At 52.3% G+C, this 27,567-nt stretch overlaps 1 protein-coding gene across 1 annotated transcript; it reads left to right on the forward strand.

Annotated features, from left to right (window-relative positions):
- The first annotated feature begins 568 nt into the window (after positions 1 to 568).
- Positions 569 to 27,049, forward strand: CDS2 (CDP-diacylglycerol synthase 2). The gene is made up of 13 exons (XM_074164088.1): positions 569 to 727; positions 16,405 to 16,547; positions 17,554 to 17,650; positions 18,420 to 18,517; positions 19,571 to 19,710; positions 20,097 to 20,155; positions 21,172 to 21,254; positions 22,171 to 22,258; positions 22,584 to 22,652; positions 23,318 to 23,470; positions 23,779 to 23,898; positions 24,486 to 24,589; positions 25,303 to 27,049. The coding sequence occupies exons 1-13, from the start codon at positions 569 to 571 to the stop codon at positions 25,430 to 25,432; spliced, it is 1,443 nt and encodes a 480-aa protein (XP_074020189.1). The 3' UTR covers positions 25,433 to 27,049.
- Positions 27,050 to 27,567: the final 518 nt, after the last annotated feature.

A 27,567-nucleotide genomic window follows, 5' to 3' on the forward strand; every position in this document is an offset into this window, starting at 1 on the left:
CCTCTTAATCCTGCCCCCTCGTCAGGCGGGAGCCAATCACTACGGGGGTTACACACACACACACACGCACACACGCTGTGGCGCGGGGCCCTGTTCCGCTCGGTGGTGTGGCGATGGCCGGCGGGGCCTGGCGGGGATGGCGGCCCCGGCTGAGGGGCCGGGGCTCTCTGACCCCCGCAGCCCGTCCTCCGCCTGCACCGCGGCGCCGCACGCCGGGCCTGTCCGTGACAGGAACTCGGCGCCTGAGTGAAAACCAGAATCTTCTCTTTAAGACAAAGCCGTCGCGATTCTTCCTGCGCGCGGGGCTTTCCCAGCCGCGACACGGCGCGGCCTCCCCCACCCCCGGCGGCAGCGACGCACTTTGGCCCACCCATCATGGCGGCGACGGGCGCACATCCGGGTACACCTGGGCGGGGCCAGCGTTGGGCGAAGCCCCGCCCCCCACGCCCATCCCGCGCCGCCGATTGGGCGGAAGCGGCGGCGCCCTCGCTCTCGCCCGCCCCCTGGCGGCGGCGGGGAGTCGCGGCGGCGGCGGCGGGCGCGGAGCGGCGGCGGGCGCGGGGCCGGCATGAGCGAGCTGCGGCAGCGGCCCGGCCGGGAGCCCGGCGGGGCGCGGGACCCCGAGGAGAAGGTAATGGCCGGGGAGCGGCGCGGGGAGGCCGGGGAGCGGCGGGACGGCGCGGCGCGGGAAACGGCGGGGGGGCGCGGGGCCTGCGCGGCCTGCGGAGTGCGTGGGAACCCTCCGCCCCCTCCCGCCGGGGCCGCGGCTGCGACCCCCGGCCCGTCCCGCAGCGTCCGCCTCTCCCGGTGCTCGGCGGCCCGGCGCTTGGTTTATTTACCCCCTCCCGACACCCCCAAACCCGGCCCCGAAGGTGGAAGCCCGGCCCCAGGCGGGGGCTGTGTCCGGGGCTGGACACCGGGCCCGGTTCCCCCTTCAGGAGCGCGGGGATCTGGGCACAAACTGGTTTTATGGGGCATCAAGTGGGGGTTGCGAACCCCTTAGGGGAGACTTCGGTGTAAGTAACCCCCCCCCCCCCCCCCCCCCCCCCGCCGTGGGGTTGCCTGGTCGCCATCGGTATTTCCAGGAGGTTTAACGGTGCCGTTTCTCCGGAGAAAAAACGTGATGAGAAGAACGGTTCTCCTGTAGCGTCTCTTCTGTCCCAAGCCCGGTGGGATGCTCCCAGGTCGGCAGTCGCTCCTCGAGTCGTGTCGTCACCCTTGTCATCTCTACCCCTGCGCCTCCTCCCCTAAGAGGAGCCAGAGGAATAAGCAGTCCAGAAGAACTTCCGTAAATAATATTTGCAGGGTCAGAGAGAGCAAAAACTGGAGGGAAGAGCTGTTCTTCACCGCCTTGGTGTTTATATCTTGGGAACGGCCCCGCGCTTGTCCGTTTGCCCGTGGTGGCATCATATTGACGTCCCCTCTGCTAGCGCCTGAAGCGCACAATGCGGAGAGAGACGCGTGAAATCATCAGGGGCAACGTCTTTTGCGATTGAAACGTCACATTTCACGCTGTTTCGAATGCGGGTGTAACACCCGCTGGGAGCTGTACGGTCCGGTGTGAGGAAGGTTTATAGTTCGGATGAGATCGGAGAGGGAACTGGGACAGAACGCGCTGACAACGTCGGGAATGGGCCCCCTCGATGCAGACCTGAAGTTTCTGGGGTTTTTTTGTAGATTATCTGAAATTGTGAGACACCCAGATTTCCTGACCTCTGTTACGAGAGCAATAAGATGGCTCCCGTTCTGTTGTCGTTGTGCGTAGGGCAAAGCTGTTCTCCTCTAGATAAGCACGTTTGTTCTCAGTTGGAATTTATTTTGCAGCGGCAAATCTTCAGGGACTTTTTGCATTGCAGAACTTTGGTGGGAGTTGGAAGATGTCCCTGGGCAGCCTGGGAGGACTGGTACTGCTTAACCCGTCCGCAAACAAACTCCCTCGGCCAAGCTGCCGTCTCGCTTTAGCTCCTTGTGCTGCCTTCCTAAAGAAGGTCAGAGGGCCGCTATTTTGAGTGCAATCTCGTTATCTCCAGGCAAGTGGTGCTTTTTTTTTTTACGTAGAATGAGCCTTCTGAAGGGCTCCTCTGATATAGCACCTTTGAGTCAACGGCGTGAAGTGTCCTCGCTAGAGAGAGGGAAGCGCTGTCTGGTCCTAAAGCAGCTGAAATGAACTGCAAGAGACAAAAAGGAGAAAGAAAAGGTGTTTTTCCAAGCGGTGAAGAGCAGCTCCTCTGAGGTGCTAAACGCGAGGTCTCTGGACAATAGAGAGCAGTTACGGGGGGGGGGGGGGGGGCAGAGAATTTCCCAAAACTGTTAAAATCAAGCCGGGTAGGAGGTTACCTGGGAGCAGAAATCCAGCCATTAGTAAAACCCTACAGCCTCGTGCTCTCCGCGCCAGCAGACCTCACTGGCAGGTTTTTCTTTCCTCCCCTGAGATCAAGCCGTCGTGTTTTTAGCTCTCGGGAAAAGCCTGGCGGAGCCCGGGAATAACATTAGTGGGAAGCCAACGCAGCAGAATTGCTCGTGCGCCTCCCGTTTGTCGGGGGTCCGGCTGTGTTTCCCGCAGGTGTGGCTGTCGAGGGGGGAGCTCCCCGTTTCTGCTTTGTCATTCGGTTCGCCTGGCCAAGAAAAATAATTGAGCGGCTCATATTGTGTTCTGCAGAAACCCTTCTGTCTTCTGCCGAGAGCTCTCGGCCCGTTAAAAGAAACGCGTTAAAAGGAGATGTAAACATCAAAGCTGTTTTGAAGATTAGACCCGGAAAGTTGTGTTTTGCGCTTGTTTCCCCTGTGCAGGTTTGAGGGTGGAAAGCCAGAGGCTGGTTTCACTTTCTGGGGCTCTAACCCTTGCCCGGTGTCGCAGATCCGATGGGTTCTTCCCGCTGACGCTGCTGCTCCCGTCCGGACCGACGTGCCACAGCATTTTAAAATCGATTTGTGTTAAAACTGTTGTGCAACACACGGTCTTCGTCTCGCAGGGAACAAGGCAACATCTGTGTACTCTGAGCAGTGAACTCCCCCTGATCTCACCAGGGTTAAAACAGGGAAACTTGCCCTTTTCTTTGTGCTTGGTACCCATTTTCTTACCCCAGAGGGCTTAGATGCTGTTCGCCATTGCTGTTAGTGTGGAGATATCTGAGATTAGATCATTGGAAGTTCTTGTTTCTTGCTGCCCTACGGATCCCATCCTCCCTTGATCTTTGTAGACTCATTTTTTTGCTTTATAGACTCATTCATTATTTAAAACCAGAGGTCAATGCCTTCTCTCCTGTGTTGTGTGCATCCCATTAAATCCCATTTTCTCTTCCAGCTTCCAAAGAGAACAGGGAAAGCGCGAAAGAAAATTGTTCCAGGATGCACGCAGAGCTCCTCAACGCTTCTGCTGGCTCAGTGGCATTTTCAGATCGTTTCTCAGCAGCAGTTTGTACTTTGTGTGACTCCACAGTGAGGACAGAGGGGTTTTTCCTCTTCTGTCCTTTTGCCAGGAGATTGTCAGAAGTCGGGGGGGGGTCTCAGACATCCCATGGGCTGGACCCATGGAAGGGGAGGAGGAGGGCAGGTCTGTTTAGCAGCAGGCAGACCTGGGCTCCGGATCACACCCCTGCATCACTTGTGGCTTTGGGTACCGACCCCTTTGTCACCAGCAGTCGGTGTCTTGCTGGAAAATGGGACTGTTTAGTCTGAGGAAGAGGAGGCTGAGGGGAGACCTCATCACTCTCTACAACTACTTGAAAGGACACTGTAGAGAGGTTGGTGCTGGTCTCTTGGCACAGGTAATTAATGACAGAACGAGAGGGAACGGCTTCAAGCTCCAACAGGGTAGGTTTAGACTGAACATTAGGAAAGAATTTGTCACAGAAAGAGTGGTCGGGCATTGGAACAGGCTGCCCAGGGAGGGGGTTGAGTCACCATCCCTGGATGTGTTTAAGAGCCGTTTAGATGTGGTGTTGGGGGATATGGTGTAGGGGAGAACTTTGTAGAGTAGGGTAGATGGTTGGACTCGATGATCCCAAGGGTCTCTTCCAACCTGGATGATTCTATGATTCTATGAAAATACTGTCCCTTTTAAGAGAGGTGGCAGCTGGAAGAGCAAATGGACGCGGTCCCTGCAGCCGCTGTGCTGTTGGGCCTCTTTGTGCGGTGGCCCAGGCAGTGGTTTTTCCCTGGGCACCTCGCTGCGCCCCCAGCAGCTGGACACCCCCATTTCCGATGGGAAAAGGGATGACGGCAATGGCAGGAGCGTCGTGTTGCTCATACGAGGCCTTGAAGAGCAGGCGTGAAGTGTGCAAGGTGAAATGTATCTGTACTTGCAAAGGGTTCGATGATGAGGACTCTCCTTCTTTCCAGTCCGGTTTTGCCATGGACTGACGATGTGACTTTTTATCTGGCTGCATCTGTATCGCGTGGCACAAAAAGTGAAAGACTCTGGCTCCCAAGCCTTGTGATTGCTTGTGCTTCCAGGCATTTTGCAAGACTTCCCTAGTGGTCTGAAGTGCTTTGGAGATGTTGAGCAAAGTGAGCGTCGGGTGTTTGAACGCTGGCGCTGAGCGGTGACTGTCCCTTAGGTCTGCGGGGAGGGCGAAGGGTGGGTGCGCAGGGCTGCCTGGTGTGTGGGGGAAAGGAGGCAGAAGCTCCGATTTCGGTGTTTGGCGTGGGAGAGGGTGCAGGACGCGGAGGAGTCGCAGCGCAGGCGCTCTGAAGCTTTAGGCAATCCCAAATCTTGTTATTTCCCAGGTCACAGGAGAGCTCCTTGTTGTGGGGAGTTTGCGACGGCAAGATGAGGTTCCTGTAGGACCAAACCCAATAAACCACCGCGGTGATGCCTCTCTCTGATGATTAAGAGAGGTAAAAGTAAAGTCCACTTCCAGACCCGCCCCAAAGGCGTATTTTTTTAATAGCTCTTAATATTATTTTAGGCTTGATGCCAAGCTTCAGTTTGCTTGGCTTCTGCTGAAGCGTGAGCCTCATTTATTCTTGATAGAGGGGAGCAATCTGGGGCCCGGTGTGAGAATACGTTTCAGCCTTCCTTGCTGTTTGCTGCTCGGCGGTACGTGCGCCTGCCAACAGGAGTGTGTTGTTACCTGCTACTGGTAATTGTGGCGAGGAGAAATCGGACCGATTGCGTTTCTAATGGAGCTCATTATAACCGGCTGTCAAATTTAATACCTTCGCCAGCTTCTGGCCTGCCCTGGAGCTGCCGAAAGAGCTGCTCGTCATGTCCTTTGGATGGTGTTTGACTGGACCGCGACTCCTTTTTGCAAAGGAGTTCCTTTGAGCTGCCCGTTTCCTTGCTCATTCATGGTGATGCCAAAGGAGTTTGATCCCAGGAAGACTTTGTTATTTTAAGGGATGGATGACTCCACCTGGGGCTGTGAGGTCCTCTCCTTCCCAGCCTGCACGGAGCTGTGTGCGGCACTGGGGCATGATGGAGTGAGCACAGAGACTCCCAGTGTTTGTGAAACCCCCAGTGCACAGCGTTTTTCTGTTACTCAGCCCTTTGGGTGGTTCAGAGCTGGCTTCTGTTCCCTGTCCTTACTTAATCACAGAATGGTTTGGGTTGGAAGGGACCTTAAAGCCCCCCCAGTGCCACCCCCTGCCCTGGGCAGGGACACCTCCCACCAGAGCAGGTTGCTCCAAGCCCCCTCCAACCTGCCCTTGAACCCCTCCAGGGATGGGGCAGCCACAGCTTCCCTGGGCAACCTGGGCCAGGCTCTCACCACCCTCACAGCAAAGAACTTCTTCCCCACAGCTCATCTCCATCTCCCCTCCTTCAGTGGCAAACCCTTCCCCCTCCTCCTAAGGCTCCCCTCCCTGATCCAGAGTCCCTCCCCAGCTTTCCTGGAGCCCCCCCCCTTTAGGGACTGGAAGGGGCTCCAAGGTCTCCCCGGAGCCTTCTCTTCTCCAGGCTGAACCCCCCCAACTCTCTCAGCCTGTCCTCCCAGCAGAGGGGCTCCAGCCCTCCCAGCATCTTCGGGGCCTCCTCTGGCCCCGCTCCAACAGCTCCATGTTCTTCCTCATGTTGGTGGCCCCAGAGCTGGAGGCAGCACTGGGGGGGTCTCCCCAGAGCAGAGGGGCAGAATCCCCCCCCTTGCCCTGCTGGCCGTGCTGCTGGAGATTCAGCCCAGGGTGCAGGTGGTTTCTGGGCTGCCAGCACACGTTGATGGGTCACGTTGAGCTTCTCATCCACCATCATCCCCCAGTCCTTCTCCTTCTCCACCCCTCCTCCTCTCCTCAGGCTGCTCTCCAGCCATTCTCTGCCCAACTTGTGTTTGTGCCTGGGATTGCCATGACCCACGTGCAGGACCTTGCACTTGGCCTGGTTGAACTTCATGAGGTTGGCAAGGGCCCACCTCTCCAGCCTGTCCAGGTCCCTCTGGATGGCATCCCTTCCCTCCTGCCTGTCGACCGCCTAGATGATATATTTCTCTCTGGTCTGGACACTTCACAAGAGAGAGTCTCTTGGCAGTGCCTGGAAGTCGGTGTTACCTGCAGGCAGATGGCTGCCCCATTTCCTGCAGTGCTCCTGCTGCGTCTCGCTGCATCTGGGAGCTTCTCACTGAGTTCCCTCCTTTCCTCGCTCCCAACTGTGGCTTGTTAATGGAGTACAATAAGGTCAGTATAGCGCGGGGTGATGGAGGGAGGCTCCCGAGGGATGTTCCTGCTGTCTCTGACCCCCGCCATGGCAGGTTGAGGCCAGAGCTCTTGCCCAGTGCCCAGATGAGCCGTTCTGTACGTGGACGGTGTCTCTGCTTGCGGTTCCGAAGCCGTGTGCTTGCACTGATGTGCTGGGGGGAGATTCTTGCGAATGGAGGGATGTTTGGTGCCGAGAGGAGGGAATTTGTGATGAGGTGTTTGCGTTTCTCTTCCCAGCGGGGAGAAAAGCCAAGGACGGATCGTGCTGCCCATCACCAGCCGCGTACGTCACATTACGTGGCAAGAAAACCATTTCATCCTCCTGCCTGCTTTTAATGAGCAGTGATGTGCACCAGGGGTTGACTACCCTTGGAGATAAAACCCTTAGGAAACCAACTGACGTGAAGAACAAATCCATATGGCCTTTATGAAAGAGAAGAATGCTGCCATACAAAGAATACAATTTCTTTGGATTGGCCAGGACACATCTGCAGGAATTTGGGATAGAAAGTTATTCCTGTGCCTGTCAATAGCTCTGTTGTTTCCCCCCAAAAAAATGTGGTCTGTGTCAGTATGTCTCCCTCCTGGTGATCTGCTTCACTTGAGTGTTCTCTGATTTACGTTTTCCAGGATTATGAAGGACCATGAAGATCCATAGACTTCTCTTTAGGACAAGTTGTAGGTTTATGATGATGGCTGTGACTTCAGAAAGCTACTGATCTGGGTTCCTCAGGATTACATCTAACCGTACTGGCCCAAGTCCTACATGGCTCCTTGCCTTGATTAGTTTAAATAAAACCAACGGGACTGACTGGTAGAGAAATGTGAACAAGATTGCGCTACCATCTTGTAGTCAGCAAATTAAATAGACTGGTAAGATTTTTTTTGCTGATTAGGTTTTGGAAAAATGTGTGTAGCTCCAGAGGAATTGAGGGTCAGAAGCCATCGGCCTTGGCATGATGCAAGCTCTCATTTCAGAGGACAAAAATAGACTTTTCCTGCACTAACCTTCCGATGCGAATAGTGTACCCGTTGCTGCGGAGCTGTTTGTTCTCCCTCTGGATTCTCACAGCTCTTCCAAGTAACAACGGATCGAAATGTTGAAATGCAGCCTCTTTCAGACACCGATTCCCAGAGCTGCAAAGGGGCTCTGCTTTCTTGTTTCTGTACGTGTTTCTCTGTCTCTGCAGGGACAGCAAAGTCTGCCAGTTCGGTACATGCCACGGCAGCAGAGGGACGCCAGTTAGATCCAGGAGAACCCCGCACTGAAGCCTGTCTCCAAAACATCTCCATCACGTGTGTCGGAGGGGGAGGCAGGTTCCTTTCTCAGCAGTAGGAAATTCTGGGGGAATGCCAGAACCAGCAACCTATTTTTGTGCTCTTCTGTATACAACCGCTTCTGGAAAGGGCTTGGAGCCCGATGCATTTACCTTCTTGATTTCCTGGAATAAGCGGACCCCGGGGCGGGGGCTGTGCTGGGGGCCAGGCAGAGGATTAGTTTGTGCCGAGTGAGTCACGGGGATGTGCGACTTCGCGTGAATCATAGTTGCTGACGCTGAGCTCGGGCCCTTGTGCTGCTAATTGCAATCCGTGCGTAGCTGCCGTCGCGTGCCCCCCGGCCGGCTGAGCTCGCTGGTGTTCACCGCAAAACCGGCGGCTTCGGGGACGTGAGATGGCAGCGGGAGTTTTCGTAGTTATCCCAGCCACTCTGCAGACCTTTATGCTTTTTGTGATGTTATCTGCTGCTGCTCTCCATTTTTAGGCATGCCCTCATTTCTGTGCGTGCTTTCCACTGGACTATGTTTTTTCGGGATGGGGAAGGGAACACGTAAACGTAAATGAAAACTGGTCTTTGTTTTTTTTGACGACAAATCAAGCAGGCGCCACGCGATGCCGGCTTGGTGGGATATCTTGATGGAGGGGGGGGGGCATGAGAAACTTGAATTTAATTGTCCTGCAGACAACTTCGTAGCACTTTCCCCTGGACCAGCACCAGGACATGAGCTACTTTGTGCCCACTTGCAAAAAGCCAGTGCTTTTTTGGGACCTTAGTACAAATCAAGCCTGGAGGCTTGGTGGCTTCTTCCTTCTAGTGCTAATGGTCTCCCAACTTCTCTCTCTTGTTTCACCCTTCTGAGCCTGTCAACCTTCAAAAGAGACTATCCTGTAATTGGGGAGTAACGGGATGATTTGTCACCTCGGTGGATCTGCCCGGGGGGGGGGCTTTGGCTGTGGCACAGCGGCCGTCGGGGACGGGCTGGTGCCGTGGGTGAAGCAGTGAAGAAGGGAAGGGGAGAATGGAGCAGACAGTCTTCCCGGACGGAGGAACTAATCCACTTTTGAAAACCATTTTCATACCTGAGGCCACTGGGTTTGTATCCATTAGACTAATTATATTGGCCTTGATCCTGCCAATGTGCTCAGAGGTCGAGGCTTTGGTACAGCCGGTCCCTGTTGTTTTAGCTGTCGATTTTACTGCCTGAAAAAGCGACTATATTTTTCTCTCTAAGAGTGTATTAGCATTTTCCATCACAGCTTTTTGTTAAAATCCGGCAGGAAGTCTAAATAAAACAGCGCCTTGCTTCAAGAAAGGTGCACAAATAATGGGGTTTCTTGAACTAATTTAATCTACCAGCATTGAATACTTAACTGTATCTCGGTATTGGGCAGAAAATTTTTGGCAGGGAGATAGCTGACTTGTTTCTATGGCAACTGAGATCGTGTCATGGATACTTGGGCAAAAAACCTGAGCCCTCACAGCTTCCGCTGCGAGAAAACCATTTCAAATGTGAGCACAAATTTCTTCCTGCGTGCTTGCAGGAGTTAAGTTGCTTAAAGAGGGCTAAAATAAGTCATTTCTCCGTGTATCTTTCTTCTGGGTGATAAGATAATTTGTTCACAAACGTTGCTTAGATCCACTGATTTCAGAAATGTAATGAGCAAGTGGGTATCTGGCCTTTTTCCTGCGTCTGCTCCAGTTCAGGGGTCAGGAGAATCGGACCTCGCAGAGATCTGGGGGCTTTGCTCTTTCTGCTCATTGTGACTTGTGTAGAAATGAAGGACTTTGGATAAAATATATGTTGCTATCCTATAGATATATAATATAGGACAGCATTATATACCCTATATAATAATATCCTGTATAATGGGTTTACCAAGGGTCCATGGGTTTACCAAGGGTAAAACATGCTTGACCAATCTGATAGCTTTCTATGATGCCATAACTGGTTGGCTGGATGAGGGGAGGGCAGCAGATATCATCTACCTTGACTTCAGCAAGGCTTTTGACACTGTCTCCCATAACATCCTCATTGGAAAACTAAGGAAGTGTGGGCTGGATGAGGGAACAGTGAGGTGGATTGAGAACTGGCTGTGTGACAGGACCCAAAGGGTAATGGTTAATGGAACAGGCTCAAGCTGGAGGCCTGTAACCAGTGGTGTCCCCCAGAGGTCAATACTTGGTCCAGTCCTGTTCAACATATTCATCAGTGACCTGGACGAGGGGACAGAGTGTATCCTCAGCAAGTTTGCTGATGATACCAAGTTGGGTGGGGTGGCTGACACCCCGGAGGGCCGTGCTGCCATCCAGCGAGACCCGGACAGGCTGGAGAGCTGGGCAAGGAAGAACCTCATGAGGTTCAACAGGGAAAAGTGTAAGGTGCTACACCTGGGCAAGAAGAATGTCAGGCACCAATACAGGTTAGGGGTGGACCTGCTGGAGCCAAGCTCCGAAGAGAAAGATCTGGGGGTCCTGGTAGAGAGCAAAATGACAATGAGCAAGCAGTGTGCTCTTGTGGCCAGGAAGGCCAACGGAATCCTGGGCTGCGTAGGGAAGAGTGTGGCCAGTAGGTCGAGGGAAGTCATTCTCCCCCTCTACTCTGCACTGGTGAGGCCACAACTGGAGTATTGCATCCAGTTCTGGGCTCCCCAATTCAAGAGAGACAGGGAACTACTGGAAAGAGTCCAGCGAAGGGCAACAAAGATGATTAAGGGATTGGAGCATCTCCCTTATGAGGAAAGGCTGAGAGAGCTGGGACTCTTTAGTCTGGAGAAGAGAAGGCTGAGGGGAGACCTTATTAATGCCTATAAGTATCTCAAGGGTGGGTTGAAGGAGGATGGAGCCAGACTCTTTTCAGTGGTTCCCAGTGACAGGACAAGGGGCAACGGGCACAAGTTGGAACATAGGAGGTTCCACTCGAATATGAGGAAGAATTTCTTCACGGTGAGGGTGCCAGAGCCCTGGAACAGGCTGCCCAGGGAGGGTGTGGAGTCCCCTTCTTTGGAGATTTTCAAGACCCGCCTGGATGCAGCCCTGAGTAGCATTCTCTAAGCAATCCTGCTTCAGCAGGGGAGTTGGACTAGATGATCTATACGGTCCCTTCCAACTCTAAAAAAATTCAGTGAAATTCAGTGAAATAATATACAGGATATATATATCCTGTATATTATATAGGATATATAATGTGATTTCTGCATTACTTATTCCCTCGGTTCTTTAAGAAGCCTTCAATACTGAGATGATAAATTGAAGAAGGAACGCTGGGCTTGCTTGGACGGGCAGATCCGCACAAAAAAGAGCTCTTCAATTTAATCACTCCGTGTTGGTAACAAAAGACAGTAAAAGCTACTGCATCTGATTGTGTTTTAATAGACTTAATGCTTACGCTGGAAAAGAAATGGAAGAGTAAAGCCAGATTCCAACGTAACTGGAGGGAAAGTTTGCTTTGTTCTTGCTAATGGGTTTTAATTGTTTCCCGGCTCTGTATCGTGCAGGCGGATTGCTGCCATCCTGGCACACTTTGCACCGCGTGCTGCGCTCCTGCCTGCGAGGAGAGAGGCAGAGGGAACATCAACAACTGAAATAACAGGAAAAACTGTTGAGGGAGAGGTGTGGTAAGAGAATATGGAATAAATACAGCTGGAGACAGCTGTCCTCCAGTGCAGGAGCATCCATGGAAGGTGGTGGGATTGCTGGAAGGTTTTGTTTGTCCCGGCGGTGTCTGGTTCAGTGAGACCCTGAAGCTTTTAGGTACCAGTGTTGTGCTGCCTTAGTTGCTCCCTGAAAGTCATCGTTGGTTCAGGCGTGATCAGATGGATGCGAGGATCAGCCTGTGGCTCAACAGCTTCGGTTTGAGGAAGAACCTAAACAACAGCCAAAAAAAGGCAGAGAAAAGGTCCGTTGAAGGGTGAAGGAGGGAGTTCCCAGTGGTTGGGAAAGGAGACAAGTCATGATTTCTGGGTTAACTTGCTGCAAGTCCGAGTCTCTCCAGGCTTTTGTTTCCAGGGCAGAAATAGGAGAAAACAGCACAGGAGAGGCATCAGAAATGTGGTGTTTCTTGAGGGACCAGCAGAACTGGTGACAGAATCCAGTGTATTAGAGCCAGCTGCCCTGAAGCGCTGCTGGGGCTGGCGCTGGGGGTCACTGTGGCTTTAACGCAGCCCAAACCTGCTCCTCTCAGTCACAAGCTCTTTGCAGAAGAACCGACTGTAATGAGCTTAAATTTTCCCTGGCCATAGCCCTCAGCGAGCATCCCTGGCTGCCGTCAGTGCCGGTTTGTGCTCTCTGCTCGCTGCTGGAAGCCGCTTTGCGGGAAGCGCTGCTGCCTGGTGATTATCCTGCGGGGACGGGGATCTGGCTGGCTGGGCTGGAGGAGCAGCGGGACCTGCGGGAGGGTGTTGCCAAGGCAATGCCACAGCTGGATTAAGTAGCCAAGACCAGGGTGCATCACGCTCAGGCTTAAACAAGTTATTTAGCACCCCGCTCAGCTGCTTAAACTGGTGATTTGTGGGCTGATGGTTGCAATTTGCATAAAAGGTATAAAAATAGTGTCAATTACCGAGTCCTCTCCATAGCCTATATCTGGCACAATGTCCTACATAATCTCAACAGCCTGTTTCAAGGAGAGATCTAAGTAGGGAGAGGAGCTGGTTCCCAACGTTGCTCAGTTGTTTACAAGACCAAGATGTTAAAATGCCTGTTAGCCCTCGCTTTGACTGGTGATTTCTGCCATCAGGGAAAATGTTTTCTCCCACCTCCCATCAGGCTTAAATTGAGCGAGCAAAGTCATGTGGCAGGAATGAGCCCTGCATTTAATGTTGCACCCCAACCACGTCCCTTTATCTTGACAAACCTCTTGATTGCCTTCTTTGTACTTTCTGGAAATCACAGGATGATATGGGGTTGGAAGGGACCTCTGGAGATCACCCAGTCCGACCCCCCTGCCAGAGCAGGTCCACCCAGAGCAGGTCCCACAGGAACGTGTCCAGGGGGGGTTTGAATGTCTCCAGAGATGGAGACTCCACCACCTCTCTGGGCAGCCTCTTCCAGGGCTCTGCCACCCTCACAGCAAAGAAGTTCCTCCTCATGTTTAGATGGAACTTCTTATGTTCCAGTTTGTGCCCGTTCCCTCTTGTCCTGTCACTGGGCACCACTGGAAAAAGACTGGCCCCATCCTCCTGACACCCACCCTTGAAGTATCTATAGGTGTTGATCAGATCCCCCCTCAGTCTGCTCTTCTCCAGACTAAAAAGACCCAGGTCCCTCAGCCTCTCCTCATAGGAGAGATGCTCTTATGAAACGGCGTGGCGATGTTTGCTGGAGCGGTGGGAATTGCCGTCTCTGTTGCACAACCTCTGCTGTTCCCGCTGCCGGGGATGACGTGGGGAACGGCGGGATGCGGGCGCCGCTGGACCGACCCAGCGAGGCTTTGCCCCTGCTGTGGGAGACCAAAGCTCTCTGCAGAGGAGGTTGGGTCTGGCACCGCGCGGGGAGCGGTGGGGCAGGTCACCGGGGATGTGGTTTGCGTCAATTCGGCTGCACCGTCGGTGTCGGGGCAGAACTCATGGGCTGGGCTATGGCAGGGATGGGGATTGCCCCTGCCAGCGGCTCTTAGATTCGCTCGGTTGCAACATCGAATTCCTCCGTCTCGAGCCGTGCGGTTACTTTCATCCTTCGTGTCCGTGGGAGGGAGGAAGGCATCAACGCTCTTTCCCTTCCTTTGGGTCTCTGAGCACCTTGTGGAACTTCTGATCCTCCGGGCTGCTGGCAGGGAATAATTTGCCCGCTCTGCACTTAGCCCTGCGATGTCAGCGCTTTGGGGAGTACGCTGCAGGATGCTGCCTCGGATCTGCTTCCCCGCTTCAACCCTTACTCCTTTTCACTGAATTTCACTGAATTTTTTTTAGAGTTGGAAGGGACCATATAGATCACCTAGTCCAACTCCCCTGCTGAAGCAGGATTGCTTAGAGAATGCTACTCAGGGCTGCATCCAGGCGGGTCTTGAAAATCTCCAAAGAAGGGGACTCCACACCCTCCCTGGGCAGCCTGTTCCAGGGCTCTGGCACCCTCACCGTGAAGAAATTCTTTCTCATATTCGAGTGGAACCTCCTATGTTCCAGCTTGTGCCCGTTGCCCCTCGTCCTGTCACTGGCAACCACTGAAAAGAGTCTGGCTCCCTCCTCCTTCAACCCACCCTTGAGATACTTATAGGCGTTAATAAGGTCTCCCCTCAGCCTTCTCTTCTTTTATCGCGGGGCTGCCAAGCCTGGGGCTTGCATGAGATGATGGATGCTTGGATTGCCTTAGAAATTCTGCTTAAGGTTTTTGGTTTTAGCCCATACAGACGAGGGTGGTCGCCCTAAGTACCGAAGCGCTTCCCTGCCCGTTAGATTTCAATCAGTCACATTCCTTTTTATTTTTTTGAAATGCGCAACAAGAGAAGCAAAGCCCCCATATCCTAAACGTAATCTAGAAGGCCAGAAGGAGAAATGGAGCTTGGTCAGGCTGGAGCTGAAGCTTTTCTCTGTCGTTTAGGTTGCTCACGAGAATAATTCAGAGAATCCTGCTCTTGGAGGGGGCACAGAGAAAGCATCGCAGTGGGAAACAGACTGTGGCCGAACACGGTCATTTCCCAAAATCCGCTCCAGAACAGGGCCCTGACCTGTGCTATAGGATGTGTTTAAGAGCCGTTTAGATGTGGTGTTGGGGGATATGGTATAGGGGAGAACTTTGTAGAGTAGGGTAGATGGTTGGACTCGATGATCCCAAGGGTCTCTTCCAACCTAGACGTTTCTATGATTCTATGATTCTATAGGATGCCAAACTCATGGTCCTCAGGGTGTTTTATCATTTCCAGTCTTTTCGCCTGCTGCCCTTTGCAGCTGCCTCATGGATTTGATCTTTTGTGTGTTCCCAGCTAAATGGCACTAAATCTCTCTGAAGTCTGAGGGAACAAGTGGATTTTACAGGTCGGTTAGAAACCAGCTGAGGAAAAAGGCAGGTTGTGTTTCTCTGCCGGCTCTGCACACCCACGTGAGGGCTGGCAGGGGGCTTTACTGGTGCTTTCCCCTTCCTGCCCAGTTGATGGGAATGGCAAGAAGGGAGCGCGGAGCACGGGGAGGCAGAGGCGGCGCAGGCTGTGACTGGCGATGGCCGGTGCTTCGCTCGTCCACAGGAGTCATCTCTGACAACACCCTCGTATTTTTAGCTGCCTCCACCTGACGGTGTGAGGCTGTCCTTGTCTGTTGTCCGTCCCGGGCCTGCAGCCGCCGATACAGTCCAGCCTGGGGAGTAATTACCTCTTCCTGCCTTAAATAAGGGAGCTACTCGAGTCTTCCTGCTCCAGGGAGTTACAAACACCCCTCCGTTTGGTTACGCCAAACCAGCCCCGGCGGATGCTTGTTTTGGGGGGTCCCCCCTCTCCACGCGCAGGGCAGCGCTGCCTGGGGGCCCGAAGGGACGAAGCCGCTTTGTTTGCAGAGCTCCCAGTGTTTGCCAGTTTGGCTCCCTCCTTGCTTTTCCTGCAAACACGCTCTCTTTTCCGGGAGTTTTAAAATAGCCCATGGCGTGAGGCCAAGTGCACAGGCCCTGCCGTGCCTGATGCAGGAGCGCTCCCCAGGGAACGGCGTTTTCCTTCTTTGCTTCAGGATGAGGAGCGGGATGAAGCTCCGCCGCCGAAATGGGGGGGCAAAACCTGGAAGTTTGGATTCGTTCTCTATTCAGGAGATGGACCGGAGGAAAAAACTGCTGCTGGGGAGAGGGCGTGGGACCGCCTGGGAGCCAGGAGGTCGTTCGTAATCCTTTTCCCACCACTGGCCTGGTGCAGAGCCATCAGGGACCTCCTGCCTCGCCTGTATTTATTCACCCCCTGAATCCAGGACTTTGCTCTGAGCGAAGTGCTGGAGCAGTACGAGGGGTGGGGAGAGCACGTGTGTGTGTTTCTTTCCAGCACGTCAGGTTTCTTCTGCGGCCCGGGAGGATGGTTGGGCCTGAGCGATAAGCCATGCTCTTCCTCTTTAGCTATTTGAGGATGGGCTCGTGTTATTTTTAGTGCCCGCGTGTAAAGTCTGCACTTGACAAGTCTGTCTGGAAGCCTTGAGCCTGTCTACTTGGAGGCCTTTCTTTCCGTCTAATTTGGGCAGTGTTGCATACTTGGAGATCTGCCTGGGGACTGGGAGACCTTGTAAAAATTCCTGCTAACGAGCCCGTGTCCCTTACTGCACTTGGAGATCCTTATTAATCAACTGCGAGGTGGCTTTAACTGCTCGGAAAGGAACGGATCCTTTTCTGTAGCTGCTGCGGAGACTGGTGGAGAGTAAAACCCATCCTGTGCGTCACCTAAAACACTCGATGTTGTTTCTCATGGGTATAACCCCATGTAATACCCAGAATATCCAGAAGCAGAGTGGGGGTAGGTGTTACATCCACTGGGCTGCTCCGAGTTTCTTCAGAGAGTGCCAGCACCGTGTCTAGTAACGCTCTTTGTCTCTAACTCCCAGGAGTCAGAGTCTGAGAACAAGCTGGATGGAGAGACAGCATCAGACAGCGAAAGCAAATCCGAATTCGGAGGATCACCCCCGGTGCCGACGTCGGATGACACTCCGGAGGTCCTGAACAGAGCTCTCTCCAACCTGTCCTCAAGGTAACACTCACTGAGCATCGCTCCCCTCCCCTGCCAGCGTCCCCGTGTCCCCGCTGTGGCTTTCCCAACCCGGCAGCACGGCGGTGGCTGCTGGCAGCCGAAGAAGCAGCTCTGGGGAGCGCTGCGCTCTCCCTCCCCGCTGTGGAAGCAGGAAGGTGTCCCCGAGGCCACAGGAAGCAGAAGCGGAGGGTGACGCCTGCGGGGAGCAGCGCTGGAGCTGCTGTGCGTGGGAGAGCACCGGCGGCAGGGGAGGGCTGCGGGGGGGGCCGCCTCGCTGCGGGCTGGGTCTGGGCAGGTGAAGAGAGGCCTCTGGGGGGGGGACGGGACAGACAGGAGACGTTGCGTTTCGCTTTGACTCAGCAAAGTCTTCAGCTGCCGTGGTTTTTGATGACTAGCGTGTTCTGCTTCTGCAGGAACGCATGAGGAAAGCGTGCTGATAAGGATGAGGTTTGAGAACAAACTGGGAATGTTTTCTACAGACTGCTTTGGGGAAAAAAGCATCTTGTTCCTCTCATGGGAGAAAGTGTCTCTCCTGGATGTGTGGTGAGGATGGGAGAGGCTCAAGGCAGGATCTGTTGGAGAGCAGCGAGGCTGCAACACGCCAGGGCCCACGTCTCCTCTTGAAAAGGAGCGCAGAGAGGGGTAACGATCCCCATTTTATTTGAACTTATCCTGCAGCTTGTCCAAGGTGTGGGAAACCTGCAGCAGATCAGGAGCAGACGCTCTCCTGCCCCGTGTCAGTGCCCTGTGGAGGTGCTCAGCACCTGGCTAATGCCTTCTGCGCTTGGTGAGGTTCATAGCAGGGAAGACTGAGCGGAGCTGTAGCCCTGCAGCTGCTGCAACCAGGCCTTCGTCAGTGGATTGAGGTCTCTCTGCAGCACCAAAAGGAAACTTGGGGTTTCCAGGGCTCAGTTTCCTTCCTGTGATGTGCGGAGAGCAGAAGTGCTGTCCTGCTTCCTTGCATTGTTTTGACTCTCTCTAATGTCTTCCCTTCTCTGTGGCCTAGATGGAAGAATTGGTGGGTAAGAGGCATCCTCACGCTGGCAATGATCACCTTCTTCTTCATCATCATCTACTTGGGACCCATGGTCTTAATGACGATAGTAAGTGCTCCAGAGAGATGCCCTGAGGTTCACAGTGATGGGGGAAAGGCTGCTGGGACCATTGCTGGGGTGGGCAGTGCGGAGCCTCGTATTTTAGAGGTCCTTATTCAGCTTGCTGGATTTCTCTCTCTGTGGAGGAAACCTGGAAAGAATCTGCGACTGCCTGCCCTGGTTTTCAGCCTGGAGAAGAGAAGGCTCCGGGGAGACCTTATAGCAGCCTTCCAATACCTAAGGGGGGCCTACAGGAGAGATGGGGAGGGACTCTTGATGAGGGAGGGGAGCCCTAGGAGGAGGGGGAAGGGTTTGCCACTGAAAGAGGGGAGATGGAGCTGAGATGTGGGGAAGAAGTTCTTTGCTGTGAGGGTGGTGAGAGCCTGGCCCAGGTTGCGCAGAGAAGCTGTGGCTGCCCCATCCCTGGAGGGGTTCAAGGCCAGGTTGGAGGGGGCTTGGAGCAAGCTGGTCTGGTGGGAGGTGTCCCTGCCCAGGGCAGGGGGTGGCACTGGATGAGCTTTAAGGTCCCTTCCAGCTCTAACCATTCTATGACTCTATGATTTGGCTGCAATTAAAACAATACAAGGGGTTGTTAGAAACCTCCTGCAGAGGAAAGGGGAGGGAAAAATAACATGGTGAGCTTCCCATGTTGGATTAGGAGACTCCTGCCGGACTGATGGCGACTGCTAAAGTATCTTTTGCTCTGCACAGGCGTGTTTTTTATCTCCTTGAGGAAAACGATGTTTAACCAACAGCTTCCGAATGTCTTTTTGTGCAGGTGATGTGTGTCCAGATCAAATGTTTCCATGAGATTATCACGATTGGCTATAACGTGTACCACTCGTATGACCTGCCCTGGTTCAGGACGCTCAGCTGGTGAGTGAGGGGCTGCTCCCCGTCCCAGGCCTGCGTGGAGCAGTAACGCTTCATCTCACTGTGAACGGGTGGCAAGGGAGTCATCATCTCACACCAGAAACCCTGGGATTGCTGCCTGTTGACCAGGGTCATGTGTGAGCAGCTCTCGTAAATGAAAAGCCCCCACCACCCCCGATCTTGACAGATCAATGTCTTGAAAGAGCCCGTATTGATAAAGTTTGTCCTGTTGTTAATGAAGCCCAGAGATTTGAGTCCCATGACCTGTGCAAGGGACAGCATTGAGAGGTGTCACCGCTGAGAGGTGGACGTGGTTGCTCGGGTGGGATGGGAGTTTTTGGGTGGCTGTGAAACAGGGCTGAAGAGCTGGGCAGGGTTCAGGAGGCACAGAGCGGGTGCTTTTAGGATGCAGGAGCTGGCAGAGGCCTGTGGAGGAGTGCCACCTAAAGGCTGAAAGTCTTTGTGCATGAGGGGGCCAACACCAAACCCCAGCAGTGAGATCCATCGCAAAGCGGAGCTGAGCGATGCAGCCACCTCTTTAGATGGAGGGGACATTTCTAAACTGGGGGAAATAAAGTTCCGGCTCTCACTTGAAGACAGCCTGTTGGCAGTGTCCTAGAGCAGTGTAAAGACCTTAGGGATCAGTCATGTTCTGTGTTTGTCCAGAAGCCTTTTAGACTCCGGGGAGACCATATAGCAGCCTTCCAATACCTAAGGGGGCCTATAGAAGGGATGGAGAGGGACTCTTGAGCAGGGAGGGGAGCTGAAGGAGGAGGGGGAAGGGTTTGACACTGAAAGAGGGGAGATGGAGCTGAGATGTGGGGAAGAAGTTCTTTGCTGTGAGGGTGGTGAGAGCCTGGCCCAGGTTGCGCAGAGAAGCTGTGGCTGCCCCATCCCTGGAGGGGTTCACGGCCAGGTTGGAGGGGGCTTGGAGCAAGCTGGTCTGGTGGGAGGTGTCCCTGCCCAGGGCAGGGGGTGGCACTTTAACGTCCTTTCCAAGCCAAACCATTCTATGATTCTATGATTCCTTCTAATGAGCATCTGCATCCTTCACAGGTATTTCCTGCTCTGCGTAAACTACTTTTTCTATGGTGAGACTGTGACAGATTATTTCTTCACCCTGGTTCAGAGAGAGGAGCCCCTGCGAATTCTCAGCAAATACCACCGCTTCATTTCTTTCGCCCTGTACTTAACAGGTAGAGACCACATTTTCTGTTGGTTAATCTTGGCTGGGCTGGAGGGGAGAAATCTCCTTGAACTCCTCTTCTCCCGAGTATTGTGTCCAATGCAGTATTCGTAGCAAATTGTCTCTGCTCTTCGGTGATGCGTGGTTCGAGTAGTGATGGCAAATCTCTTACATGAGGCTCTGTGGAAGAAAACTCTGTAATCTGTATGGGACAACCAGGCTTGATTGTTCATCTGTCCCAGGGGTTACTTGTAGGCAATGGTATTTTGTGACCTCCAACTTTTTTCCACTTTACTCATGTAAACTCCTGAGGACTTGTGCAATGTCATGGTAAAAAAGCGTTTCTTACTGTTGAAGATACATTCCCACCATTTCCTTTCCTTCTCCCCCTCATAGGTTTCTGCATGTTTGTCTTGAGTCTGGTGAAGAAACACTATCGCCTCCAGTTCTACATGGTAAGGTTAAATGCAGGGCCTGGCTGCCCCAGCGGGAGGCAGAGGAATGAATCGTGTAGGCTGCTCGAAACTGTTGCGTTGAGAAAAATGTGTCTGTAGATGCTTCTGTGCTGCTTGTGCCTTGTAAAGCTGCCTGAAAGAAAAGTTACCGTGAGCAGACTGTGTTTTTAGGAAGCTGGCTCTGACCAAATTCCCCTGCAAACATGTTCACTTCTCTCTGTTGAGAAACTTGCTGCAGGCTGAGGGCACTGCACGAGGCTACTTGACTCCTGTGCTGAGGAAGCCACCAGGGTTACTTGGCAACGTCCCCCTTCTCCCAAACATCAGGAAGGCATTGCTCGTGTTTGGCCATCACAGAATCACAGGACAATGTGGGGTTGGAAGGGACCTCTGGAGATCACCCAGTCCAACCCCCCTGCCAGAGCAGGTCCACCCAGAGCAGGTCCCACAGGAACGTGTCCAGGGGGGTTTGAATGTCTCCAGAGAAGGAGACTCCACCACCTCTCTGGGCAGCCTCTTCCAGGGCTCTGCCACCCTCACAGGGAAGAAGTTCATCCTCATGTTTAGATGGAACTTCTTATGTTCAAGTTTGTGCGCGTTGCCCCTTGTCCTTTCACTGGGCACCACCGAAACAAGACTGGCCCCATCCTCCTGACACCCACCCTGCTTTCCAGTATATTCAGCAGGGATATGGCTTGGGTATCTTGTCAGTCTTCTCTTCTGTAGTCAGAAAGCTGAGTGAGATGTGGATAGGGGTGGTCTAAAGAGCACTTGGTCCAGCAGAAGTCTTGCCCAGTGAAGGTCACTTCTGGGCTAGCGCTGAAGAACATGCCCATAACTTACTACAGGAGACTGTTCCCGTGACTCTCGATGTTTGGGGTGGTGAAGGTGCATGCTAGAAATGCACATTTGCATGAGACATTGTCTGAGCGGTACCTCATAGCATCTGATTCCTGCCGGCGCTGCGTGGGCAGTGTCTGTGGGCAGGCTGGACTGCATGCTATCTTCTCTTCCAGTTTGGATGGACCCATGTGACGTTGCTAATTGTTGTTACCCAGTCGCACCTCATCATTCACAACCTGTTTGAAGGAATGATATGGTGAGTTGCCGTGTGTTCTGAGTTGCTTTGATTTCTGCAGCCTGAAACGAATGACCATGTTTTGAGTTAAAACCGTTCTTTTAAAAAAACAAATGGCCAAGGAGAAGGTGCTTCCTGTGAGGGCCCAACCTGTTCAGAATAGAAGAGCAAAACATTGAGTGATACCTCAAGGGACTTAGAACTTGCTTTGTTCTACTTGAGCACTACAGAGAGTTGTTATAAGGAAGCATCTGAAAGTTGCTGTGGGGTGCAGGGACCTTTTGGGCAGCGTCAGGACCGTTGTAGGCGCTTTCTCTTTCTACCCACATCTAGCAAAGCGATGGGAAGGTGCTGCTCGGCGCTTGGTTTGGGGTAGTGCTGTTAGCAAAATGGCAAAAGCAGCACTGGGAAAGAGATCGGAGAGGAGAGATTGGAGCCTTCCCAAAGCTCCAATCCAAGAGATTGGAGCCAAGGAGATTGGAGCCTTCCCCCTTACTCCAGCTGCTGTGCGGAGGGGAGGCCCCTTTGCTGGTCTTCCCACAACCTGCAGGGCCAGGAGCTCATCGTGGCTGCTCTAAGATCGTATGTTCCTCTGTGCCCCACGACCAGCCTGGAGCGCCTTGGAAGCCGCCTGCTCGTGGCTGAAATGCAGCCTCTCTGGGGGAAAAGGAGGTGACTAACAGCATGTCAGGTGTGGCAAAGGAAAATGTCCTTAAACCAGGCCATTCTGGGTATCCAACCTGCATATAGTCCTGAGCACTAGTCACCCCCAAGTTCCACCAGGAGCTTCAAGTGGTTCCTCCTTGCATTGCATTGGAGGGGGGACGTTGATGTGATGGCCCTGCTGAGCATCTTATGAAGCAGCTGCTCTTTTATTTAAGTCTTGGAGTTGTCTGGCCGTGACACTTTCCAAAGGTTTGATTCTTCTCCCGTCTAGGTTCATCGTCCCCATTTCCTGTGTGATCTGCAACGACATCATGGCATACATGTTCGGGTTCTTCTTCGGCCGCACACCGCTCATCAAGGTTTGTACCACTTTGCTGGACGAAACACGCATTTTGGCTTCTTTGGGTCTTAGTCCTGCGTTCCTCCATCTCCAGAGTTGTGGTTTGTTGTGGGTCTGAAGCAAGTCTCCGAACTGAGCTTGGTGCGTGCCCCAGCCTTTGAGGCTCTAAAGTGAAACGAAGTGTTTCAGACCAAGATGTTGGTGTCAGCTTCTGACCAAACTCTGATTTGTTGGTTGTTGGCAGCAATTTGTATTCACCTCAGCAGTTCACAAGTGAGGACGGGCTGCAGAGGCGTGCGGAGACGCACAGGTTGTAATTACCCCCTTCTCCCTCTCTCTGGCAGCTCTCCCCAAAGAAGACCTGGGAGGGGTTTATTGGAGGATTTTTTGCCACCGTTTTGTTTGGATTGCTGGTAAGTCGTAATTGTGGTGCTTATTTCATTGGTCTTTTCCCTTCGTAGGATGACACGGTTTTGTCTAAAAAACGCAGTTGGGCTTTAAGCTCTCCCAGCTCTCATCAGAGACTTTCCATTTTCCTTACTGACTGGTTTGAACTGGTCCGAGGCTGTGTTTTGTGCTGGGTGCAGACACTGCAGGTGGAGCAGAGAACTGGAAGAAGTTTTTAGTCCCTGTTAGACCCTGTGACCTGTTCATTACAATAATTATCTGTGAAGTTTTCTCTCTGCTGCTGTCGGATGAACGCTGTGCGTCATTTCAAGGGCCGTGCGGGGAATTTCAGCGCTCTTGGAATATTCTTACCTGTTTTTATGATGGTCTCCGTGTCTGCTTGTTTCTGCCCTCCCCGTCAAGCGGTGCAGCCTGTCTCGGCCCGTTCGTTCAGGGCCCTGATCGCTGCTCGCTGAACAGATGCACTTACTAAAGAAAAATGCTTACTCTGCCTTTAGCCAATTACTGCTTCTCAGGAGAGTAATCTTCTTAATGAAGCTGGGAGTGTGGCTCCCTCCTCGCCTTCTCTCCTTGAGTGGCCTTTTCCCTTGAGATGGGCTCTGCCACATTGCTCAGGAAATTACTAATCCTGTTTTCTCTTTCTGCGTCTCTTTTTTCTCTCTCCTTGAAGCTGTCCTACGTGATGTCTGGGTACCGGTGCTTCACCTGTCCGGTGGAGTTCAACAATGACACCAACAGCTTCACGGTGGACTGTGAGCCCTCCGAGCTGTTCCAGCTGCAGGAGTACAACATCCCCTTGGTGCTGCAGTCCGTGGTGGGCTGGGTAGGACTCTCTCTCTGTCTACTGCGTCTTATTTATTGGCATGGGAACACTAAGAAAAGAAAATAGGGCTTTATTTTGATGCTCTTTGAAGGAACATGACAAGGGATGATGGTACATCCAGAAAAAGAGGGAATTTAGTGGTGCTCCAGGTTGGTTGAAGGCTCAAAGGAACTGTCCCAAGTCCAGTGGGACATTAACCCACTTGAGAACAAACTGGTCTAAAGCCTGGAGAGCCCAGAAAGAGGGGAAGTGGTGGACAGGGCTATTCTCATTGAAAATCCTTCTCTGACCTGTTTTTCTTTCTGCAGAAGACAGTCCGGATGTACCCCTTCCAGATCCACAGCATCGCACTCTCTACTTTCGCCTCCCTCATCGGGCCGTTCGGAGGCTTCTTTGCCAGTGGGTTCAAGAGGGCCTTCAAAATCAAGGTGAGGATGGTGAAGGGTGAAGGTAATTTATGTTTTAGAAAGGAAAGGCTTTGCTCTAAGCAGTGACAGGCTGGGAGCTTGGGGAAGGGAGGGGGGGTTTGTTCGGTCACAGATCAAATGCTGGAGCAGGATCTAGTTTTTGTGACTGAATGGAGAGAGACCTTAACATTTCAGCCATGACATTCTAAACCCCGCTGTGGTACAGAACTTGAGGTAGAGGAAGAAAGACCAAGTCAGGAAATTTTGCAATCTGAGGCTTCCCTTGACATCTTGCAGGCTGGTTTTAGGTAGAAACAGTCCGTGTTGGGTTAAGATGCCTTGAAAGGCAAGAGAGATAAACATTAGCCTTCCTTGACCTTTGAGTGACAGATCCGAGTTAAGCCTCGATGTCCCTCAGGCACTGGTGGTCTTCATAAAGGAGAAACTTTTAAAACAAGGGAGAGATTAAACAAAATGTCTTTTTCTTCTGACTTTTGCCTTCTGGGTAGAATCGGAGCAAGGGTACGAGTGTCGTGCGCAGCGGGACGTAGGCAAGTCCAGGTAAGGGTGTTTGGGACTGCTCAGTACCATCCCTTCTCTTTGCACAGGACTTTGCCAACACGATCCCTGGGCACGGAGGTATCATGGACCGCTTTGACTGCCAGTACCTGATGGCTACCTTTGTCAACGTGTACATCGCAAGCTTCATCAGGTATTTATTGCTTGGCAGTGGGGTTTGGGGGCGCTGTCAAACTCAAGTGACGCACAAGCTTGTAACGAGAGACGGTTGTTTGCAGTAAGAGACAGTTGTTATCTCCGTTAGATGAACATCTGAAAATACAAGATAAAGAAAGAGAGGAAACGGAGGCTTGAAGAAGGGAAGTGTCTTTTAGCAGGGTCACGCAGAGCTGGAAACACAACCCCCGTTTCCCAAAGTCTGTTATTCCAGTCCCTCTGAAATTACTCCAAGTCCTTTCTGCATCCCCGTGAGTCTTGAGCAGGGTTTCCAGAGCTGAACAAGCGGAAAAATCCAATTTTGTAGCATTAACAAGTATTCTGTAGCCGAGCACAGAGGAAAGCCTGTAGGTGCATAAAAGATGTACCGAAGGAGTTGAGGAACCGTCTTTATGTGGCTGCTTTGATTTTGGAGGGGGAGCACCTGCTGATAAGGGGAGATGCACAACCCTCTTGAAACCAGATTGGGTTTGGGGTGGGTTTTTTTGTTTGCAGTTCAGCATCCTGTGCCTTTGGAATCCACTTCCACATCTCCAGTGGAGTGAAGCTACCTGGGCAGAACGGGAGAAGGAATGGGCAACGTGGCTCTTACTTTAAGCTTATTATTTTGATGAAATTGGGCACTTGGGTTCCCAGATCGTTAAGACTTAGCAGTAGTGATTCATTGCTGATGCTGCTTCTGTGTTTCAGAGGTCCCAACCCGAGCAAACTGATCCAGCAGTTCTTAACCTTACGGCCAGACCAGCAGCTCCACATCTTCAACACGCTAAAAGCGCACCTTGTCGACAAGGGCATGTTGGGCAGTTTGGAGGACGCGTAGAGAGCCGGGCGATCGGAACAGGACTGAAAACAGACAAGCCCCACTGAGGAAATTCCTGGCTTGCCTGATCTAAGACAATAACAAGGCCTCATTTCACTGTAACTCTTCTTCCTTTCTTGGTAAATGTTTGCATTTGTGGGTTTTTTTTAATAATGTATTTATATCGCTTTGGTTCAAATGAGCAAATCTTGGGTTTGTAGCTGAAAAGGAGCTTGGAAGGACTGTTGGGTGAAGTAGGAGGGTACGACTGTCCTCGTGGTCTGTTCTTAACCTTGGATGCGTGTGGGCAGAGCCGAACCTTTCCCGCGAGGGTGTTTGCGCGGGGTGTAGATGACGCGCTGTGTCCGTACAACAGCCTCCGCGCGAAGGTGAAGCCGCGCAGCTCCCCGGCCGTGCTGCGGGGCTGCGGGCACGACGGCAGCTCTGGGGACCGTCCTCTTCTCCAGAGGGAACTGTGAACGCAACGTGAATTTTCCCAGAAAGCCACGTTGATGCCTGTGTGCGGTCCCCTTGCCGACTGCGCCACGAGCACACGCTCAATTAATTGGCAGAGGATCTTGTACTAATCAGCCGCGTTTCCTCTGCCCAGCCAGGCATGTGCGTTTATTTTCACTGGCTGTTTTTTGCAGCGCCTCTCACATTCCTCCATTACGGCTAATATTTTGGCAAATAAGATTTTTAGAATCAATGAAACCAGAAATAGGCTGGGAACAAGGAGTCAAGAAACTGGTAGTTGCTTGTGGGAATGTGGGAGCTTCAAATCACTTCAAAACTGAATCAAGTAAATAGGTTTTAAAGAACATTGAAGTTTCATTGAGTAATTCCTGCCGAGTAAGAACAACCCTTTAAATAACTTAGTTCTTTTTTCCCCTCTCAAATAACCTTTAAAAGAAACTTCGAACCACACTTTTTCATTTCTCGATGGTTGGAAACCCCGCACTGGGATATTTTAACTAATTTGGAGCGCAGTTTCCAATTTGGGGTTGTTTTTTTTTTTCCTGAAGTTTGCTGGCTGGGGCTCCAGCGCCCGCTGGTGCTGTTGGCTGGGTGTGTTGTTTTTCTTTCAGGGATCATGTCTATCACCTGTTTGTTACTTGAGTTCTAGATGTCGTGCTGCTGAGTTTATCATGGTCTGTGTTGCATTTCAGTCTGGGTTCAGTTACCTGCAGGTTTCTGTCCTGCTTCGCTTACTAAATCTTGTCATAAATAGTTTGTACTTAAATAGTTGTAAGGTTTGTCTAAGTACTTTCCTTTATTTTGTCATACTTTTTTATTATTTAAAAATGAGAGCCCTAAAGATTGTAAAACTATTCCTTTTTTTTTGTGATCAGAGAGTGCAAATATCCCCGGATTATACCTTATGCAATGTTCCCAGACACAAGGTGACTCTGATTTTGCTTCTTTCCATAGTTTGTGCATGGGAGAGAGAAACTTTACCTTATTTTAGCCTGGGGAGCGAGTGACAGGGAAAGATAATACAGAAGTACGTTGCTGTTTTCAAACGACTGCTGACATAAACCTTACACGCAGACGCCCCCCGTATGGAGACGCGTACACGCTGGCTGAGCATCCACGGAAAATAAACCACCTGAAAATACTTGGGAGCTCATACTCCCTATTCTGATCCTGCCACTGCTTTCATTTACCCCGAGTGAGCGAGAGCGCGCGAGTGTAAATACATTAATATTTCCCAGCCTCTCTCTTAGATGTCTGTAGGAATTTCCGTGTCATAAGCGCTGCTTCATCTCCCTGAACAGGAACCACGGGGCAGAAGTTGGTGCCCCTTGTCCTGCAAATACAGGTATTTGATGGCAAGCACAGATCGCGGAGGGGAAGGGGCTGTTTCCACAAAATATTGTCAGCTTTGGCAAAGTCGCTGCCTTCTGGCTGGAGTCGGGGCTGCTGCGACGGAGCCGGGTCAGGGTTGCGTTTGGTTAATGCCGGTGGTGTTCGCAGAGGCTTTCCTGGATTAGGTGTGGAGACTGTTCTCTTCCGGCCAGAACTAGGCAGGGATTTATTTTCTGTCGATTTAGAGGATATTGGTCCAAGCCCCTAATTTGAAAATTGAAGGGCAGAATTAAGGTGCTTCCATCTTGCCGTGCCCAGGGAGAATATTTGGGCTGCGTTTGATGACT

The sequence above is a fragment of the Numenius arquata genome, chromosome 26 (genome assembly GCF_964106895.1).
Source record: "Numenius arquata chromosome 26, bNumArq3.hap1.1, whole genome shotgun sequence".
Taxonomy (NCBI): Eukaryota; Metazoa; Chordata; class Aves; order Charadriiformes; family Scolopacidae; genus Numenius; species Numenius arquata.